The sequence below is a fragment of the Argiope bruennichi genome, chromosome 9, assembly GCF_947563725.1.
Source record: "Argiope bruennichi chromosome 9, qqArgBrue1.1, whole genome shotgun sequence".
In the NCBI taxonomy this organism is placed as follows: domain Eukaryota; kingdom Metazoa; phylum Arthropoda; class Arachnida; order Araneae; family Araneidae; genus Argiope; species Argiope bruennichi.
The window spans coordinates 86,518,542-86,541,799 of record NC_079159.1 but is presented as its reverse complement, the minus strand read 5'-3'; the positions used below and the strand labels follow the sequence as shown (position 1 = coordinate 86,541,799).

The 23,258-nt window shown below is 30.5% G+C and overlaps 1 protein-coding gene across 1 annotated transcript; it reads left to right on the top strand.

Annotated features, from left to right (window-relative positions):
- Nucleotides 1–5,766: 5,766 nt before the first annotated feature.
- Nucleotides 5,767–9,853, top strand: LOC129984997 (ankyrin-3-like). The gene is made up of 3 exons (XM_056094930.1): nt 5,767–6,477; nt 6,694–6,765; nt 9,275–9,853. The coding sequence occupies exons 1-3, from the start codon at nt 5,767–5,769 to the stop codon at nt 9,851–9,853; spliced, it is 1,362 nt and encodes a 453-aa protein (XP_055950905.1).
- Nucleotides 9,854–23,258: the final 13,405 nt, after the last annotated feature.

The window sequence follows — 23,258 nt, the reverse complement described above, 5'->3', positions numbered from 1 at the left end:
TTCTTGCTTCTCTAAATGATGTCTAATATAATTTTAGTAGCTTCTAAGAATAATTTACATAAGAATGTTAAGCATATTAAAACATAAAAATTCATTTTTTAAATAAAAAAATAACTGTAAATACATAAACTGAAACTGTTGGAATAAACTTTGGTACTAATTTAATATATGCATGCCAAAAATGAAAGAATCGCAACAAAACACGTACAAATTTATTGTAATGCTACTTGTACCAAATTCTGAAAAGCATCAATTGCTAAAAACAAAATATATCTCAGTTCATATTCCTGTTTTGAAACCATTCTGTTAGGGGATCAAGTAACTTGATTATTCTTTTTCTGAAAAAAGTAAGCTTTATCCCTGAACTTGATGGAATCATAGTTGTATCTTGGATATGTTGATACTTAAATATATCCCAGTCAATGACTAAATGGGTTTTATATACATTTCTTTTATAGACATTCACTTGATCTACTTAATTGTTGAGAATATCACAGTACCCACTGGGAGAAGTGTTAGACGAAGAAGACGTTAGAAGAAGACCTTAAACATCTACTAAAATAAGCACAATACTCGATGGGTTCGAAACGTAATTATCTCACTGAGATGTTAATAAATACTAATCATTTTGGAGCATTGTGCTTTTGTTAAATCTAAATAAAGTTCTTTTAAAATTATTCGTGGTTCTTACAATTCAGGATAGAAATTTAATATGGGCCTATTCGAAACTCTGTTGCATTTCCTATGCATCTCTTAAATGAACTAAATATTTTTTCGTTCTCTTCTTGGTTAAAGCATAAGCTCAATACCTTGGCATTTTCCAAAATATTTTTATAATATGATTCAATTCAGCTTTTAAGAGTGTATTTCTTTCAAATTTATCATATAAGAATCAGTGTCCTGATACAGAATTCAACTTCGAGATTTTGATGTATCATGGCATGTAAGATCATCTTGGATTAGAAAACTCCATTCTTACAATAATATTGTCATGCAAGTCTCTGAATTATTCATAAAATATTGAAACGTGTTTAAATGAAATTCTTTCTGCAGCTGTTATGACAGAATTGTTGACTTCTTTCGAATTTGACATAAAGTCCATTGAAGGGAAGTCCGTTTGTTCAAGTGCTTATGAACACAATAACTAAAAAGAGAAATAGAAGAAATTTAGCAAATACGCTGAATTTCAAAATATGCATCTGATTCGTCAAAGATCTAGTTGTCTATCGATATGTATAGTCATTTGTAAACGAAAGCAATAATTCTAAAATAAAACTAGCTTTATAAATGAAATCTACCATGGAATTCTGATACCAAAACTGTAAATCTGCATCCAATTTTAGACACAACTTGTCAAATAAAGGATTTAGAAAATTACATATTCGGTTTTTCTTTCATTGTTTTAAAGAATTTAAAGCAAAAAACAATATTTGTCCGTACATGAGAAAACCATGAAAAGAGAACTAACTCTCCCTGAAGTAACTTGAATACGTTGTATGATATTTTCTCTATTATGATAAAGATGCAAATCCTCTCAAACTTCATTCTGCCAATATGGCGACCAAAACTACTTGGCATTTGTCGTATGCCTTGGCGATTTTATTTGGCGAAAATGAGCTGCGGATTAATATGCAAGTAAGAAACAAACAGGAAGACTAGTATAGAGTACTTCTGGGCTTAAATTAATTAAAATCCTTTAAAAATTTAATTAGTGCTAGCTAGAAGTACAATAGAAGTGTATAAAAATGGCTTCTAGTTCTAGTGATTATAATTTGATATTAAATTCTTTAATGCTATTTTTTATGTCTTGAGACATTACATAGGTCATTTAGGACTAAAAACTATCTTATATTATAAAAATATTTTAAAGGTTGACCGATTAAAATATTATCTAGTACCTGCTTTAACCCATTAACCGCTGGTGTTGCGTTGACGCGACGGTCAATATAAATAAATATAAAAAAATAACGATTAAACCAATTTTTGAATAAATTACAGTTTTATGTTAAAGAATAGCACTACTAACAAATCAGTGAAAAAATTGACTTAAATAAATTATTTTACACCTAATAATCGATTTTTTACTTTAAGCATTTTTTTTTTTGTTCAAATTTCCAAACTCATTTTTTCTGAGAAAAAATAAAAATTAATTGGGGGTTGGTTGTGAAGTACTTTAGCCAAGGTCACTCTTTGTCAGTACATTCCACAAAGCAGGTACTTCTGTAGGGAAGGAGGGAAAAGTAAAAACAGGTGTGCGTTCGCGCAACGTCAGCGGAAAGGGGGTAGACTGTTATCCTTCTTGAAAGATTTCAATTCAAACGAAAAATTTTAGCATCCATTTATCCTTCAGAATTCGCTGGTCTTTGAAGGCTGTAATGTGGAATAAATACTCTAAATTTTAAGTTAAATGTTTAAATTATCAGCTACTAAACTATACAAAAATAATTTAGTTTCAATGCTTCGCATCAAAATATAGAAATCATTATGATCTTTTATGAAAAAAGAAATCAATTGAGGATCCTGTACGCTGCCTATTGTTCGACACAGCAGTCACCAAATTTGACTGAAATATGTCTTAGAAACTGGGAGGGAGAAATTTCGATAAGATTTTATGAAATTTTTATTCAAATTATCCATTTAAAGATCAAAAGTAACGCAAATTTTTTCGTCAATAATTATTCGACAAACCCACAAAATTATGGAATAAAAGTTGCACAATTATCTTTCCCATAATAACACTCTTTGTTGCACAAAAATGTATCAAAATTTTGATAATTATTTGAAATTTATTTTATGCATTATGTACAATTAAACATTTTTGTTGCAATGAAATTTACAATTTTTATTTGCACCTATAAAACTTTATCCGAAATATTTCTTGCCTCGCTGAAGTTTAATGAATGTCGAGAGAATTTAGTTTTCACATTTCTTATCAAGGTTCAATGGATTGTTTTCGACCTACTATTAAATCATTAATGTTTTGGGAAATATTTTAATAATTAATGTATCCAGTATGTTAAAAGAGATATTAGGTTTTTCTTATCCATATTTCTATCGAATTCATAAGCCGTTTGATACCCTCTTGTAAAAAAAAGCTATTACAAGAACTTCAACATTTTTATGTCGGAATCAAATGAGTGTTTTTTATGACGATTGAAAAATTGAAATTATTGCAACTTGTTAGAATATGCAGGGAGTTTCAAAATTGAATATGCATCTCTTGCTCTCTTATTTAAAGGTGTGAAAATATAATACAAACTTACTATTTAATATTTACAGGAACGTTAAAATATCCATTACGAGTTATATTGGACTAAACAAGCAAATATAAAGTCTGTCTTCAGATTATTTTAATTATATAAATCTCTTGTGGTATACAAAGCATTGAGTATGTACCTAAAAGAATTGTCATTCATAATTTTTTTGATGAAAATTTTCTTTACAGCATTCTACATTTACAGCATTCCATGTATATAAAGATAATAATAATAATTTTACAAGTTCAATTATTATTTTTTCACCCTAAAAACCCTTTAAATATATTATAGGTGAGGAATTAATGAGAATGATACTTTTTAGTTAAGTGAATGAAAGGTGACAAATCTTTACGAGAAATTGCTTCATTGATTGGGAAAAATCATGGCCGTGTCCAAAAACATTACAGAAATGTAGAACTGAAAATGTGGCCAATATTCCAAGAAGAGAACATAAAGAAATTTTGTGCAGTACTGCAAAGAGGAAGATTTTGCATTCAATAAAGAAAAATTCAAATTTAAGCGCCCGACACTTTTATCATAGAGATCCTCAGCAATTTTTTTTTTTAAAAAGCTTTAACTGTAAGACGTTTTTCTTCATAATGCAGGATTTCAAGGTCGAATTCCAATATGGAAGTCACTCAATAGTTACGCCAACAGGAAAAAAATGGAACCTCTTTTGCAAAAAACAGTTTTAGAATGAAATTGAAATATTCTATAAATTTTTCTGATGAAAGCAAATTTAATCTATATGGCAATGATGGAAGATATAAAGTGTGTAGGGAAGCTGGGAAGAACTGGATCCTAAGAACAAAATAAAGATGGTCAAGTATGAGGGAAAAATCCGCTCTCGTTTGGGGTTGTATGTGTGTAAATGGAGTAGGAAAACTTGTTCGCATTGATGGCATTATTGATTAACTAATATATCTTGAAATTTTAAAGAATAACTTCCAAAAAATTATCGTTAAATTGTGACTAAAATCAAACTTCATCTTTCAGCAAGCCAACGATCCGAAGCATACAGCAAGGATTTTCAAGTTATACTTCGTGTACCACATCAAGCAACAGCTTTACACGCCATACCAATCTCCAGACTAAAACGTTATAGAAAATTTATGATCTCAGTTGGAAAAATACATCCATGAACATGAGATGAGAAGGAAATAGAATCTCAAAAAAATTTTTAAGGGAAGGTGTGCCAAAATTTCAGTTTAAACAATCCAAAAACTGGTCAGATCCATGTCTAAGCGATTACAAGTTGTGGTCCAGACAAAACATTTTGCAACTAACTATTAGTTTGCTTATTGTAACAAAATGAATAAAATTATACACTGTTTTTGTGACATTCTTTTTCATCGATCTGCTATATTCATACATCTTTCTATAAAAATAAAAAAAAAATCTGACATCATATTTTTATCACATGTTGGTTGGGGATTAACTCGAATATCATAAGTAAAAAACCCAGTTTTCTTAAAACGACATTTAGCCTGTTAAGCAAAAATATACTTCATACGTTGAAGTGACAATCAATTTGAGTGCTGACTGTAGGCTAAGTGATTCAGACAGTTTCATTTTAGAAATAAATGTTGCAGAGTCAAGGTAACATGATTCTGCAAGATGGCTCGTGTATAGAATTAACAGAACACTCGTAATTGTACTAAAATAATGCAGCTTAAATATCCAACTGAATTATAATCTAAAAGGACTAGCTTAAGAAATATTATAAGATGCACATCATGCGCAAGATATTTAAATTAAAGTAGACATAATAGATATTTTTGGAGCTAAATGTAGCCGCTTAAAATAGTTATAATCATTTAAATTTATTGCAATTTTTCAATTTGAATATATAAGATAAAAGTGTTTTATCTTTATGTGGGAATTAGTTATACAGAATTACATTCCCCGAACTGTTAAAATTGATTCTTTCAATCCATAATCATCATGGTGAAAAGTTAAACCACTCATCATAGAGAATCCAGTAATGGATTTATAAGCTCATAAGCTGAAATGGAATCATACAAAGATGGTATAATTCGGGCAAGAAATATAATGATGCCATCCATTAAAATCGCCAGAGACACTTGGGTAGCATTGAAAAACTTACGTCCTCCGTTCGTTAAGTGTGATTGATTAAATACTTATTCTTGATTGTTCGTGCTTTATTCATTAGATACGATACTCTCCAAGATGAATTTTTTTTAAAAATACATATCTATGCAGCAGCTAATTTCAAAGTTAAGCAATCTTGATATTTTCGTATCAACGGATGGCATCATATATGTACTTTCTTAAAAACTGGCACTTTTAACGACAATCCAAGCTAATGTGGTTTTAAAAATGCTTTGAGTGGTGTCCACTGATTTTATGTGTTTCCCTCATAGACTTGGATAACAATTGTTATCTGCTAAATGACGAGAAGTTCCAATCGAATTTCTATACCGACCACCAATATCAGTTTCTTGCAATATTGCCTATTTCTATACTTAGATTATTAAATACACTTCTCATGGAGTTCCCTAATCTTATGCATCACTGCTTTAAAGTTTTCAGCGACTTAAATCGTGTCCGCAAATTGCTGGCTGGAGGATTGGATCCCAATCACCAGACTTACGGTGGTACAACACCATTCCATTGGGCATGCATGAATCCCGCTCCCAACATTGAAGTGGTTAGATGCTTGATTCAAGCCGGTGCTGATATAAATTTGGAAAATCACATGGGTTATACACCTTTACATTTCGCAGTAATTCAACGGAAACGTTTAGTTGCCAAAGAATTGATTGAGCAAGGAGCTTTAATCAATGCTCAGAATTATCTTGGAATGTCAGCCTTGCATTTTGCCGTCTCCGATTTCGCCTTGTTTGGAACGCCAATTCTAGATCGCACACATCTTGATATATGGATCGTAAAAATGCTATTAAAACATCAATATATAAATCGCGATCTAATAAATTCAAATGGAGACACCCCACTTATGCTCTCTGTCAAAGATTATCATATAGAATCTGCTGTGCAGTTGTTGCGATCTAAAGCAAATCAAAATATATGCAATAAGGATTTCCAAACGCCTTTGCATGTGGCATTAACCCATCCGCCAAGTGATATTGAGATTGAACTTCTGATCTGTGGTGCCAACCTTTATGCAGTAGATAGACATGGCATCACTCCTTTAGATATTCTAATGAAGTTTACCTTGGATGATGAGAATGAGGAATGGGTAATTTACATATTAAAAATAATTGCGTTTAAATATTGCGTAACAAATGACTTGAAACGAGCATTGGAAAGCGAACCTGAGTTATTTCAGTTTTGGAATAAATGTTGTGATCAAGTGAATGAAATGAGAAGCGACTTTATTACAGATAATATAACAATGCATGACTTTGTTTGGAGTTGCTATAATGAAGATCAAATTGATAATCTCTTATTGCAGATTCACAAGCCTGTGGTAGATCGATTAGCAGAAGACATTTACCCCGATTATTTTGTTGAAATCTTATACCTGGTACAAAAATGGAATTTGTGTGAAATATTGGAAATGACAATATGCTCTCAAAAACGTGAGGAAGGAACTGAGTTGACAAACATTGCCACTTTGCTAGCGAAAATAGACATTATTCATTTGATTTCTAAGCATTTGATAAGAGAAGATATTTTTTGCCTAATTGTTGCGTTTTCTAATATGAGAATCCCTAAGTCATTGCAAGATGTCCAAGAACGCTCTTTCTATTTTGCTTTTAATTTAGAATAAGAAAAATCTGAACAATGAAATGCTGCCCAAATGGCTGTACTGAAGTTTTGAATTCTCTAATTTTTTATATCATTTCAAATTGTATTTTTATTAGAATTTTGATAAGAGAAATGTATAAATCTATTTTAAACCTTAATAGCTTATAGCTTTGTTTATCAATGAATTTATTTGCAAAATTAATTAGGAAGTGTTTGTTATTTTATACAAAAATAAAATAAAAATGTTTAATTGATTGTTACGAAAATAAAAAAGAATTGGGGTTGTTAATAAATTGTTTTAAAAATTGTATTTTCAACTTTTAATTTTTGAAAGAATGCAAACAAATCTAGGCATATTAATTTTCAATGTTTTTAAATCGTATTATTTATAAAGCTGCATACTTTAATGTAACTAATCATTTTAATTGATTCTGTAGAAAATGATCGATAATAAATTTCTTTAATCGAAAATTTTCAATCGTGAGTTCGAAGAATTGATCATTTAAAATATATTGCACACTGAATTTTAACAATCATATAATGCATTATTTTTTAGTCTTGAAATATAATTTGCTAATGCTCTAAATTATTCTGAAATTGTATCTATCTAAATAATTGTTCATTTCAATTAGCTTTTATAATAGCTTTGATGAATTTTTTAATGTTAAACAGTACTTTGAATAACTAATTAGATGCTACTCGGACTCTATGGCAGCTTGAAGAATTTTTGTAAAAAAGTAAAATATTAGATTCGAAATAAGAAAAGTTAGTTTGTATAAACTGGACATAAATCTTTCTTTTCCAATGATATGGAATAATTTCAAAAATAGTTGGTTACTGACAACTCATCAATTTTTTACTATGCAACATCACAGTAGAACTGAAAAAAGTGTTTAAATAAATATAGTGCTTATCAGCGAATAACTCACATTGCCATTAATGAAAGTATTGCGAATGAGGAGATGTGAATACAATTGGAACACCTAAAATTTGGAGATCTGGCAGGGGTGGAATTAGATTAATGTTAATCTAAAATTTAGATTATAAAATGTTTTACAAATGAAAAATCCAACTCATTTTTCTTACCTAGATTTCTAAAGGAACGTTCATAAAAGACCATCTATTGCGCCCAGTAAAAAGTCACGACTACCTCCAAGAGCATCAACTGACCAGAATGAGACAATGGCTATTTGTTCTCTAATTAGGGCAACTATTTGACATTGTCCCATTGTGGTTATGTGATTTTCCTGAAGCAGGCGTGTCCTTCTACAGCGCGTAATAGTTGGTCACATGTAAATTCTGCTTTATTCACTGCATAGAAAGGAATTCATTGTTTGGGCTGAAAACTTTTCTTAGCTCAACTTTCCCTAGAATATTTAACTCAGTGTGTTTTTCCTAACGGTAAAAACTTTTCTCCATTCTTCTATGGCAGCTGTAGTTTCTAAAATTGAATAATGCCACAGGTCCAAGGTTTATATTCGATTCGAATTTATTTTTTATTTAAAATAATTATCATGAATATTTTGTGAAATAGTAGACCCCGATCTTTACTGTATTCATCTGTAAATTTTGGACTTAAAACCTTTAAAAAGCCATTTTCTCTAATCATGGTATAGTAAAATACTTAGGATTGAGATTGACTGAAGAAAAGCGATATATTTATCTTATTAGATGAATTTAATTTGATTAATTAATTTGGTTACTTAAACACTAAGCAACAACTTTAAGACACCATTTTATGTGAGATCAGGAATTGTAACATCATAGTTTCTGTGTTATTGAAAAAATTGTCAGAACTTATGCCAATTTATATAATTTTGTACAAATACTGATAAAATTGATCTGTAGCATACTTCTCATGGCTCTAAAAATATTAATCAATGCTACAGCAAGATAAATATTATACAGTTTTGATACATTTTATTTAAGATATTATCGAACATTTTAATAGACAGCATTTTTTGTTTGTTTTATTTGTAGCTTTTTGAAAGTTCAAAAGCTTAGATTGTTTCAAATTTAGATTGATTTTTTTAAAATAAGAATCTAGACATTAAACAAGAACAAAAAACAAAACTTTTGCTCTATAAGTGCTTCTGTTATCTCGTGCATTTTGTTTAATGCACAGATTCGACTATTTATCCAACGGCTTGATAAATATTTGTACCAATCACCAACAAACCCTTTATGCAACATTACTATTCCTAGAAAGATTATTAAATATAATTCTCATGAAGATCACTAATCATGTGTTTAACTGTGTTTGAGTTTTCAGAGACTTAAACCAGGTTTGCGAATTATTTGCTAGAGAAATGAATACCAAGCACTATTTTTACGGTGGTACAGCGCCGTTCCGTTGGGCATGTATGAGTCCCGCTCACAGCATTGAAGTGGTTAGATGCATGATTCAAGCCGGTGCTGATATAAATTTGGCAAATCACTTAGGTTATGCTCCTTTACATTTCGCAGTAATTCAATGGAAACGTTTAGTTGCCAAAGAATTTATTGAGCATGGTGCTTTAATCAATGCTCAGAATTATCCTGTGACATCGGCATTGCATTTTGCCGTCTCTGACTGCTCATTGTTTGTAACACCGATTCTAGATCGCAAACCATTTGATATATGGATCGACAAAAAACTATTAAAACATCCATGTATAGATCACGATCTATTGAATTCAAATGGAGTCACCCCACTAATTTTTTCCTGCAAAGGTTATCATGTGGAATATGCAGTTCAGATGTTGCATTCAGAAGCAAATCCAAACATATGGAATAAGGATTTCAAAATTTCTTTACATGTGACGTTGATCCATCCGCCTAGTTCTATTGAGGTTGGAGTTCTGTACAATGGTGCCAATATTTAAGCAGTGGATGGACATGGCAATGTTCCTTTAGATATTTTAATGAATATTACCTAGGGCGATGAGAATGGGGAATGGGTAATTTATTTTGGGTCACTTTGATTTTCCAAGAAATGTAACAACTACACTAGCTAGATTAAGAAAGAATCACAATAAGGGAATGAAATCCTTCCTGATGGAACAAGAACCTATATTTACTGCAAGAACTGCTCGGAAACTCAGCTCACAACGAGTCACATCTTCGAGTATCCATCTGTTACCGCACATATCTTAAAGCTTGGTTGGTTAGCGCTGATGGATCCATTTCGGCAGATCCTTTACAGTCCTGAAGCATCAAAGCTGGCGGCAGCGGGTCTTCGGATTTTGACAATATCTGAGACTTTCTTTTCTTACTTTTTACAACAACTAACTAACTTACAACTAAAATGTTGTAAGTGTGACCTTAAATTCGTTTCTGGCTTCTCATTTACCCTAAAACTTTGGCCATCTAGTCAGTTCTTAATTCTAGAATAGATGTTACTATCTTTCGCTCCTAAACCACATTCCCGTTGAAAACGGACAAAAAGTCTGTTGGAACAAAAAATCCTTTTTCATTGAATTGACATATCGTTCTATTAAAAATGAGAATTCTATAAACACATGTAACTAGTCGGGATAATTGTGAAAATTTCGACTTTAGAAGAATATTTAGACAATTCTAATTCTTTCCTTAAAAGGAAGCTCAAATATATTTCAGAGTAAAACGAAACGTTAAACATCATCCCACGTCAATGTTTGCAACTTTCTGGTCCGCAGATGTGGACAAACACCTAAAAATTTCAAAACCTAAATTTGTTACATAATTTTTGATGATAAATTCATTATTTTTCTCTAGTCTTTACTGTTTTATAGCACAGAAGAGCTTGAAAAAAAGCATATAAAAATAAGTTTTGCTTTACAATTGCAAGTAATTTGCAGAAAAGTCAATAATAATAAAAAAAAAATACAAGAACTAATTCTATAGGTTGAGGCGTTTAGATGCTAGCCAAGTTCCAATTGAACAGATCAAAAGAATTGTGCTGTGCAAGGCTGCTGAATTTCAAACCTCTTTTAAATTTTTTCTTTGGAATTATGTCTGTGAGAGTAAATGAAAAACGTTTTTGACAAAGACGGATTAAATTTAGTATACGATCTGTACAATTAAGTTGCAATTTCTATTAAATCTTGAACGGACATTCTATTCAGAGAAAGTCTGTCTGTCTGATTAATCGAATATATTTTAACATGCGCTTACAAAAATTAAAAAAGAAAAATAAAAACTAGATATATAATTTCGCAGACAAGTTTAGCATTTATAATGTAGATTTGCATCAAATTTAGAACCAAATCCGTCAATGGATTGACCGTCTGTTGTTCTATGCTTTTGCATCCATTTAATAGCAATGATTCAAAAGCGTAACAACTTACTTAAATGGAACCTCGTATTTGATCTTAAGACTATCATAGTAATTTTGTATCCAACTTGGTTTCAATCGTTCGGAAAATAACCATAATCTAAAAATATATTAGATATTTTAGAATTTGTGCATTAATAGCATTTCAGCAATTAAACTCAAGCTACTATCCTGTGGAAAAATAAAAATATGAGAACATTCGGTCCCAAAGTCAAAATTTCAGTCAAAGGGAATTGGATAACAATCGTATTAGAGGGTATACGAGAAAATATCTGGGAGACCATTTCCATCACTTTTCTTTTGACTAACCGTCACAAAGCTAGAAGTGTACCAATGTATATATTAAGGACAGCATTAATGAATTATTCATGCTATGTATTGATTTCTTTTTTATATATATCCCAAGAATATTTCGATAAACAAATGCAATGGTATTTTAAAAATTTTAATTCCAAGTGATTTCTTTTCATTGCAAATTATCAAATTTGCATTGGTCGATTTCTAATTTGTTATAATGCTACATAAACAAAGAAGCTGAGAAAACCAATGACTCAAGGGACAAAAAGAATTGATGCACCATATTCATAACCATAGATGGACTTAAATGATTTGAGAACTATATTTTAGGATAATTAAAATCGAGCGTTTTTAAAGTAATTTTAACTTGCGCAAAGCTGTAGAAATTGATTTATTATACCTTGTTTTTAAAGGTCAATACGCCTTTGATCTTAAATTTAAAATATTTTCACATTTTTCTAATATGAATTAAATTACAAGTCATTCACAAGAGTAGAGAAAAATGAAAGCCTAAAGAACCTTAGACAGAACACTGAACACAGGCAAGATATCTTAGAGCCTTTGAATGTAAATCCTTTGTTAAGTGTTCGTAAATGGCTTATGAAAGCTGATTTTTTTTTTATTTTAAAATAAAATGTGTTCCTCAGTAAAACGTGATTATTTTTTCCTAAGAAGATAGCTTCATTTTTTGCGATTCCAATATTATGCATGATTTCAATCATGCCGGGTTTACACTGGACCAGTTATAAGACGGTCAGTAGGCAGCGCATGCGCAGAAAAAGACATTTATGTTTGCCACAATTTTATATAATAGATTCAGACATTCCACACTTGGCTATAAACTGCCATTTTGGCACCCCAAAATTTTTCTTTTCAAAGTCAACATACCTAAATTTGAAAAACTATAGTAAAGAAATGGCAAATAAAATGAAAAAAAAAATGCAATATTGCATCTGAAAGAACTACGAGCACAAAATGTTGGAATTAATCTCTGATAAGTCCTTAATTTTTTTTCACTCCAAAAACTACGCCAAATTCTGCAAACGCATGCACAGTAAGAAAAAAATACAATACAGCGACATGTTGTTGTCCCGTCGGGACAATTACTTGCCATCGACCGAGCAGCATTTTTCAGCCTTTCTGCGCATTCTCTGCCTACTGGCAGAGCATTATACCCAAGCATTATTTCTAAACATTTATGAAGCACGTGAAGTCTGTGCTTCGATTTCATTGCACTGTCACTTATACCCTAGATCAATCATTTTATCCTCTTGCTCTTTTATTTATGATCAAGGGTTTTTATTTATGTCTCTTGGCAATTTTCTTTTAAAAGAATATATTTTCCAGAACTTGATATTTATACTTACTTCCCATGGACTTTTTTCGCATGAGTATAGTAGCAAGGTATATTTACAGGGACCAAAATCTGGATGTTATTCGTGCGATATTTGCAAGAGGAATTGATCTGAATTTCCAATACGATTTTGGTTTGACACTCTTTCACGATGCAGTGAATATTCCCGAGGACAATATTGCGATAATACAAGAATTTATACGTGCTGGTGCTGATGTAAATATTAGCACATTCCTGGATTTTGCACCTTTGCATTTTGCTGTGATTCACCGAAAACGAAGAGTTACCGACGCATTGATTCACTCAAGAGCATTTGTGAATGCCCAGACATTTCGCGGGACCACATCTTTGCATATTGCTGTCACGAAATCGATATTTTTCTTTTCGACGATTGAAAATATAACTTTGCCGGATATCTGGATCATTAATAAACTTTTAAGCCATGAGGACATTGACTGCAATCTTGTGGATTGAAATGGTGACTCGTCTTTGATGGTAGCTGTCAAGGACCAGCAGACGGAGGCCGTGGTGAAGTTGCTGCACCATAAAGCAGATCCGAATATACCTAATAAAAATGGGGTAACTCCTCTACATGTGGCATTTGCTCAGCTGCCAAGTGACATAGAACTTCAGCTCCTGATCGCCGGAGCCAATATCTATTCTGTGGATAAAATGGGACAAACGCCGATGGATATTCTTATAAATTATGGCCTGGATTTTCGATCGAATGAATGGGTAATGCTAATAATAAATATCATTGCATTTAAATATAACATTACAAACGATCTTAAGCAAAAACTAGAATACAATCCCCATTTATTGCAGTTTTTTAATAAATGTATCGAAGAAGTAGATCAAATGAAAAATGATTTTATTTCGGACAATATAACAATGCATGATTTCATTTGGAATTGCTTTAATGAAGATGAAAGTCTTCTATTGGAAATTCACAAAGCAGTTGTCGATAGATTAGTAAAAGATATTTATAATGAGTACTTTATAGCAATCTTAGATCTGATACCAGAGTCAAGTTTGATCGCTGTATTGGAAATAACTGCCAATTTTCAAAAGCATACGAAAGGGTGTAAGATGAGTGATCTCGCAAATATATTTACCAAATTCGATATTATTCTTTTAATTTCAGATTATTTATCGAAAGTTGAAGTTTTTTGTTTAATTGTCGCAATTTCTGATGTGAAAATTGCCGATTCAATGAAGAATGTGTATGAACGCGAATTTTCTTATTTCCTTGATATGAAGTAGGAAGATAAATGATTCTTTAATTTTTTTAAATGCCGACATTAATAAATTTTAATTTCATCAAATTTTTAAAATAATTAAAAAATGTTAGATCAATGTTTTTATATACATAAATCTTTTACGGGCTTACTCTATTTGAAATAATTCTGCAGTTATATAAATAATTTGTTGGAATCGTTTTTCATCATAGAACTGTTTTGTATATTTGGAGAGATTTCTATATATACGTATTTCTTTGTAATTGAATTTCATTGTTATTTTAAGCATAAGTTGAATTATCCATTTTCTTGATTGTTATGGTTTAAACATCAAATGAAACATTGTACGCGCTTCGTGTCTTCGACGATCCTGTTTTTAATGTTTTAATATTTATATTAATCTATATGAACATGATTCTAATACAAATGAAGATTTTAATGAACTCAGTTTAAATTCCTGGTTAAGATTTTGTTATGGTGAGCTGTTAAGGATTTTATGTAGCAACTTTTATTTGTTGTTTCTCTTGGAAATTGTTAAATGAGAAAGAATAATTTAGATTGATAAGATCTGTTTTAAATTTTTAAACGTTCGTCTTATAGTTCTTTAACAAAAAGAAATCTTTTTTCTGGTATTTAAATATTTCAGTTGGAAAATGTATTCAAATAACTGGAAATAATAACAAATTTGCATCGTTTAGGAAAATATTAAAAATTTTAATAATTACTACTATGGCCAAAATCTCTTTAATAGTTATTCTGTAAAATGAATAATTATCAATAATGTTTAATCTATTGTGTGTCCACTTTAATCGTGGCAAAAAAAATGATTTCGAAATATTTAGAGACAGGCATACACAAAAAACTGGAAAAATATTTTAAATGACGTGGAAAATCTCATTTTATGTTTGAGTCAGTAAAATAGATCGTCGAATTATCATGAAATCTAAATTTTAGCACACTTGGCCGTTTTATTAATGATATATTAAGAAAACTTTTCTTCTGATTCTTATTTTTAAAATCGAGCTTTTACAACAAAGCTGTAAAACTTGTGTAGTCTTGAATTTCATTGTTTTAGAACAATAAATATATAAATTTTGTGATCATGCATCTTTCTGAAGAAATTGAAATGGTTCTAAAACAGTGATTAAAAACTGTTTAACTCTGATTGTTTTGGCCGTAGATGCCGTTGATATTAGCATCTCAAGAATATGGTTTCCTCACAAGACTGATAGGGCCAGGCTATAATGTAAAGATTTAATTTCGTTATTTTTTTTAATTCTTCATTTATTCACGCCGCATAAAATATAATTATTTATGACATTTAGAGTATGTTTTTCAACTTGAAACTATTTCATACCTTTATCAGTTTAGAAATTATCTTTTTTACCCAGATAAAATTAGAAAACTTGAATATATACAATATTTTCAGAAAATAGATTATTGGAATGATGAGCTAAATTTCCTGATAATATTGGCTATAATTGTAATAAAATAAAATATTTTGTCATTGTTCGTGTAAAAAATATACTCATACATTTGTTGTTTACTCTTTATAATAATTTTTAGATATCATTCTAATATTTGTATTGAATTTTCAAAATGTATCAACTGCAAAAGAATCTGTCGAATAAATAGAAATGTTTTCCAATCGTAGTTTCTTGAATTTTATTCCTTTAATACAATGTAATATTTTAATATATAATGGAAAATAAGCTCTGTATTGGTTTTTTGACTGTGAACGCGATTTGAAAACGAAACGTATATATATTTGGTTTGAAAAGAAGTTTAAAGAACGCATGCATAAACCTTGGTAGTCATCTCAACAAACTATTTTTATCAATCGTAATGTGAAGCACTAAGAATCAACTTTATAAGAAATTGCACAATTTTTTAAGTCTTATATGTAAAAAATATCCTATAATCTCAAATTAATAGCCATATTTTTTGTTTAAAGTATTTTTACAAATAATCGCAAATTTTATAAATATAGTACTTGATATTTGAATATATATATATATATATATATATATATATATATCATATAATCAAAATAGTATTTGATATTGATAAATGTAAGCGCAGTAGTACTTGATATTGATAAGTATATTAAAGGCCGGGATAGCCTGGTTGGTAGGCAATTGGATTCGTGCCCCTTGGGTTGCGAGTTCGAAGAACGCCGGTCGAAGACTTTCCGTGTGTGTTGTAATTGGCGCACGTGCAAATCTGATATGGTCACGAAGTCCTCCATGTCGAGAATAATATCACTGGGGGTGGTGGATCAGCGGTGATCGATCTCTGATTCAGGTATAAATTGCGATCTGTATAAGAATGAAGGAAATGCATGAAGTCCGCCCTGTAAAAAGGGTTGTGACATGTGTGTAGCTAAGTCGTAGTCTTGGCTCTAGATGGCACTACGGAAAAACAAGAGACTCACCCTTGGCTTAAAATCACTGAATTTTAAATTCAGTGGGCTTGTCCATGTCAAATGCTATTAGAAACAACAACAGCAACAAGTATATTATAAGTTTAATCGCAATAGTACTTGATATTGATAATATTATAAGTTCAATCGCAATTCGAAAGCCATATTTATCGTTTAAAGTATTTTTACAATTAAACTCAAATTTTATAATTTTAGTACTTAATATTTGATACTCAATATTGCGAATTCATACTAAGTTCAGGTTCATGGATGAATATTGTTAGGCAAAGGAATCGCCAGATGTTTCTGAAGTTGAAACTGTGCAAGAATGAGCGAATTTTATGAAATTTTCATTCAAATTATTACAAAAACATTGTTAACCTTTTGGGTCACTAATTTCTAGATCATATCTTACAAAATTATAGACTAAATTCGTATAATTATCTTTCCAGTGATACCTATCTTTGTTGCACAAAAATGTATCTAAATTTTGATAATTATTTGAAATCTATTTTTATGTATTTGCAATATAAGGAAATTTAAAACACTTTTATTCGCACCTATAAAAACTTAATCCCATTTTTTTTTTACATTTCTGAAGTTAAATGAATTAAGAGGATTTAGTTTTTAGTACTTCTTGAAAATTTTCAAACAGATTTTTCTTCAACATACTTTCAGATCAAAAAATCTTTTGCAGAATATTTTATTGAGTAAAATATCCGTTGTGCTAAAAGAGATAGTAGATAAATTGTAAGTTTAATTAACATGTTTAAATTGAGTTCACATGATATTTAACACCCTCTTGTAATTTAGAACTTATTTTAAGAACTTCACTATTTTTATGTCGGAATCAACTGAGTATTTTATATGAGGGATGAAAAACTGAAGTTATTGTAATACGTTAGAATACATGCTAAATGATTCAGACAGTATCATTTTTCAAGTAAATGTTGCGTAGTCGAGGTGACATGATTCCACAAGAGTAGCTAATGTACAGAATAAACAGAACAGTTTTAATGATACTGAAATGATAAAGCTTACATATCTGTCTGAATTTGATTTTTAAAATGTCATAGTTAAGAAAAATGATAAGAATCGCATTCTACGCAATATATTTAATTTAAATAAGACATAATACATCTTCAAGGGTTTCAATATAGCCTCTTAAGGTGGATATGATGAATATCATTATTTATATTTATTACAATTTTTCAATTTGAATAAAAACCATGCAGTAAATACTACTTAATATAATGAAAATCATATGGAATAGGCTTGCTACTTGGTGTTAAGTTTATGTCGAATTTCCAAATCAATATTCGTCTATTTTTTTAAATCACACTTGACACAAAAATTGATTATAGGTTTTTCTTGGTACACCAGTATAATATTCCTTAAGGATGCGCGTTTTTTATTTATTTATTCATTTTTTTAATTTTTTGCCCCATTAAATGAAATCAAACCAACGAATAGTTTTATTTCTCGTGTACGGAAAACTTGAAAGCGCGGCAATCGTCAGAAAGTTCTACCAGAACACATCTTGCACTATGATGCTTTAGACTTCTTCGAATCCTGAAAGAGCATTTCTAAATTTTGTTTCCATACTTCATTGTTTTACACAGACACACGCAAATACACGTATTAAATCTTCAACAGAATAATTAATTTAATTTTTTTCAGACATAAATATCGAAGCACCGGAATATGACTAAAGTTAAGATTGTTTTGAAGGGTTGTGAAAATTAATTTCTGTGGACGACTCGCCAAACATTTGAACAGTTCTCGCAGAGAAGTAGTTAGTTTGCTTTCACTTAATTCTTTGAGTTAATTATCTATTTCACATGTTTCAAAATATTCGGTAGACATGATGTAAAAGTATAGACTCTTTCGGATTTTAGATCTCTTACTTTTAACTATTTAGACATTTTAAACATTATATAACAGAGAAGTGTTTTGTCTTTATGCCTGAATTAGTTATACAGAATTGCATTCGTCACACTGTTTAAACTGATTCTTTAGCCCCCTAATTTCGATTCATCATAGAAAATCCAGTAATTGTTTTATAAGCTGAAATGAAATAATTCTAAGATGGTATAAACCGTCTAAGAAATTACTCGTGATCATGTCGTCTATTAAAATTGCCAAATACAAGTAGGTAGCATAGAAAAATGTTACTCCTTCTTTTGTTAAGTATGATTGATTGAATATTTATTTGCGATTGTTCAGGCTTTATCCTTAGATGCGAAACTCGCCAAGATGGTCTGAAAATTTTATTTAATGTAAATGCTTATCTATGGAGCAGTTAATTTCAAAGTTAAGCAGTCTTGATGTTTTCATATAAACGGATGGCATCATATATATGCTTTAAAAAAACTGCTCACTTTCTGGTAATTTTAAAGGCAATCGAAGTTAGTGTGGTTTTAAAAGTGCTTTGACTGGTTCCCACTTATTTTATGTTTGTCTCCCATAGACTTGGATAACGATGGTTATCTGCTAAATGACGAGTAGTTCCAATCGAGTTCCTATACCGACCTCCAACATCATTTTCTTGCAATATTGCCTATTTCTAAATCATTAATAATAATCGTCATCATTCACTAGTCATATGTATACCTGCTTTGAAACTTTCAGCGACTTAAATCACATCAGCAGATTACTGGATGAAGGAATGGATCCCAATCACCAGTTTTACGGTGGTACAACGCTATTCCATCTGGAATGTATGATTCCCGCTCCCAACATTGAAGATGTTAGATGCTTGATTCAAGCCGGTGCTGATATAAATTTGGCAAATCACATGGGTTATACACCTTTACATTTCGCAGTAATTCAACGGAAACGTTTAGTTGTCAAAGAATTGATTGAGCATGGTGCTTTAATCAATGCTCAGAATTATCTTGGAATGTCAGCCCTGCATTTCGCAGTCTCCGATTACACATTGACTGGAAAGTCAATTCAAGATCATAAACATCTTGATATGTGGATTGTCAATGAACTATTAAAGCATGAATATATAGATAGCGATCTATTAAATTCAAATGGAGACACCCCTCTTATGCTTTCCGTCAAAAAGTATCATATAGAATTGGTCGAGCAGTTGTTACGATCTAAAGCAAATCCAAATATATGCAATAAGGATTTCGAAACCCCTTTACATGTGGCATTTTCCCATCCTCCAAGTTGTATTGTGATTGAACTTCTGATCCGTGGTGCTAACATTTATGCAGTGGATAGACATGGAAACACTCCTTTAGATATTCTAATCAATAATACCTTTTATGACGAGAATAAGGAATGGGTAAATTTCATATTAAAACTAATTGCATTTAAATATTGCGTAACAGATTACTTGAAACGAACATTGGAAAGGAAACCTGAGCTATTTCAGTTTTGGAATAAATGTTGTGATCAAGTGAATGAAATGAGAAGTGACTTTATTACAGGGAATATAACAATGCATGACTTCATTTGGAGTTGCTTCAATGAAAATCAAATTGAAAATCTTATATTGCAGATTCATAAGCCTGTGGTAGATTGATTAGCAAGAGATATTTATCCTGATTATTTTGCTGAAATCTTTATCCCGATACCGAAATGGAATTTGTGTCAAATATTGGAAATCACAGCCTGTTGTAAAAAACGTGCAGATGGATCTAAGGTGATAAATCTTGCCGATTTACTATCAAAAATAGACATTATTTATTTGATTTCTAAGCATTTGAGAAGAGAAGATATTTTTTGCCTAATTGTTGCATTTTCTGATATGAGAATTCCTAAGTCATTGCAAGATGAGCAAGGACACTCTTACCATTTTTTATTTACTCCAGAATTTGAAGAAGGAAACGATGCTCATATGGCTGCAATTAAGTTTTAAAACTTCTAATTTTTTTAACTTCATTTCTAAGTTTATTTTTATTAAAATTTTGCCAGGAGAATTGTATAATTAATCTGTTTTACTTCTTAATCATTATAATTATGCTTATTTTATCATTCAATTTATTTGTAGAACTATGACAAATTTAGGATATGTATTATTTTATACAAAAAGAAAAAAAAAATGTTTAACTCTTTTCAGCACTTGATTATTGAAATAAAGCAGACAAATTTTAGATTAATTTTTAATCATTTATTATTCCTAAAAAACTTGAAATATTTTAAAGTAACTAATTTTGATTTATTCCATAGAAAATGATATATAACTGATTTCTTCATCGAAAATTTGATGTGTTTTCGTGTCGTAAATTTTAAGATTTAGTAACTGAAATTCAATTCAAATAATGCGTTCTTTTTGAGTATTGAAATATAACTTGCTACTGCTCCAAATATTCCTGAAACTGCAACTATCTAAATAAATAATTATTTTCATTTTCAGTAACTTATATAATAACTTTATTTTAATACTAAGCATTTCTTTTATAAATAAACAGACTCAGACTCTATGGCAGCTTGAAGTATTTTTGTTATAAAGTAAAATAAAATTTTATAACGAAATAAGAAAAAAATGATTTTTGTATAAACTGGACATACATTTTTTTCCCAGTGATATGGAATAATTTCAAAAATTAAAGTTTTTGTTATTCTTGACAGTTGATCGATTTCTTACACTGCAATATTACAACAAATATGAAAGAATGTGTTATTTCAAAATAACTGCTGCGTTTATCACTAAATAAACTCGCTTTACTGTTTATAAAAGTACTGCGAATGAGGAGATGTTCATGCAATGATAACATCTGAAATTCGAGAATCTGGCAGGGGTGTAATTATATTAATATTTAATTATCTAGGATTTAAATTATAAAATGCTTTACAAACGGGAAATGTAGCTCATTTTTCCTACCTAGATTTCTAAAGCAGCGTTTCACACGAGGCCAACTATTGAGCCCATTAAAAGGCAACGCCTACCTCATGAACATCTACTGACCCGTATGAGATAATGGCAATTTGATCTCTAATTGGGGCTACTAATTGACATTGTCCAATTGTGGTTATGTGATCTTCCTGAAGCAGGCGTGTCCTTCTACAGCGCGTAATAGTTGGTCACATGTAAATTCTGCTTTATTCACTGCATAGAAAGGAAATTAATTGTTTGGGCTGAAAACTTTTCTTAGCTCAACTTTCCCTAGAATATTTAACTCAGTGTGCTTTTCCTAACGGTAAAAACTTCTCTCCATTCCTCTATGGCAGCTGTAGTTTCTAAAATTGAATAATGCCACAGGTCCAAGTTTATATTCGATTCGAATTTATTTTTTATTTAAAATAATTATCATGAATATTTTGTGAAATAGTAGACCCCGATCTTTACTGTATTCATCTGTAAATTTTGGACTTAAAACCTTTAAAAAGCCATTTTCTCTAATCATGGTATAGTAAAATACTTAGGATTGAGATTGACTGAAGAAAAGCGATATATTTATCTTATTAGATGAATTTAATTTGATTAATTAATTTGGTTACTTAACAATTAAGCAACAACTTTAAGACACCATTTTATGTGAGAACAGGAATTGTAGCATCATAGTCTCTGTGTTATTGAAAAAATTGTCAGAACATATGCCAATTTATATAATTTTGTACAAATACTGATAAAATTGATCTGTAGAATACTTCTCATGGCTCTAAAAATATTAATCAATGCTACAGAAAGATAAATATTATACAGATTTGATACATTTTATTTAAGATATTATCGAACATTTTAATAGACAGTATTTTTTGTTTGTTTTATTTGTAGCTTTTTGAAAGTTCAAAAGCTTAGATTGTTTAAAATTTAGATTGATTTTTTAAAATAAGAATCTAGACATTAAACAAGAACAAAAAATAAAACTTTTGCTCTATAAGTGCTTCTGTTATCTCGTGCATTTTGTTTAATGCACAGATTCGACTATCTATCCAACGGCTTGATAAATATTTGTACCAATCACCAATAAACCCTTTATGCAACATTACTATTCCTAGAAAGATTATTAAATATAATTCTCATGAAGATCACTAATCATGTGTTTAACTGTGTTTGAGTTTTCAGCGACTTAAACCAGGTTTGCGAATAATTTGCTAGAGAAATGAATACCAAGCACCAGTTTTACGGTGGTACAACGCCGTTCCGTTGGGCATGTATGAGTCCCGCTCACAACATTGAAGTGGTTAGATGCATGATTCAAGCCGGTGCTGATATAAATTTGGCAAATCACTTAGGTTATGCTCCTTTACATTTCGCAGTAATTCAATGGAAACGTTTAGTTGCCAAAGAATTTATTGAGCATGGTGCTTTAATCAATGCTCAGAATTATCCTGTGACATCGGCATTGCATTTTGCCGTCTCTGACTGCTCATTGTTTGTAACACGGATTCTAGATCGCAAACCATTTGATATATGGATCGACAAATAACTATTAAAACATCCATGTATAGATCGCGATCTATTGAATTCAAATGGAGTCACCCCACTAATTTTTTCCGGTAAAGGTCCGGTTTAATATGCAGTTCAGTTGTTGCATTCAGAAGCAAATCCAAACATATGGAATAAGGATTTCAAAATTTCTTTACATGTAACATTGACCCATCCGCCAAGTTCTATTGAGGTTGGAGTTCTGTACAATGGTGCCAATATTTATGCAGTGGATGGACATGGCAATGTTCCTTTAGATATTTTAATGAATATTAC

Coding starts and splice junctions, on each gene's coding strand:
- LOC129984997 (XM_056094930.1), top strand. CDS start 5,767: ATGGAGTTCCCTAATCTTATGCATCACTGCTTTAAAGTTTTCAGCGAC. Junction 6,478..6,693: donor ATGATGAGAATGAGGAATGG/GTAATTTACATA, acceptor CTCTTATTGCAG/ATTCACAAGCCTGTGGTAGA. Junction 6,766..9,274: donor TTGTTGAAATCTTATACCTG/GTACAAAAATGG, acceptor GACTTAAACCAG/GTTTGCGAATTATTTGCTAG.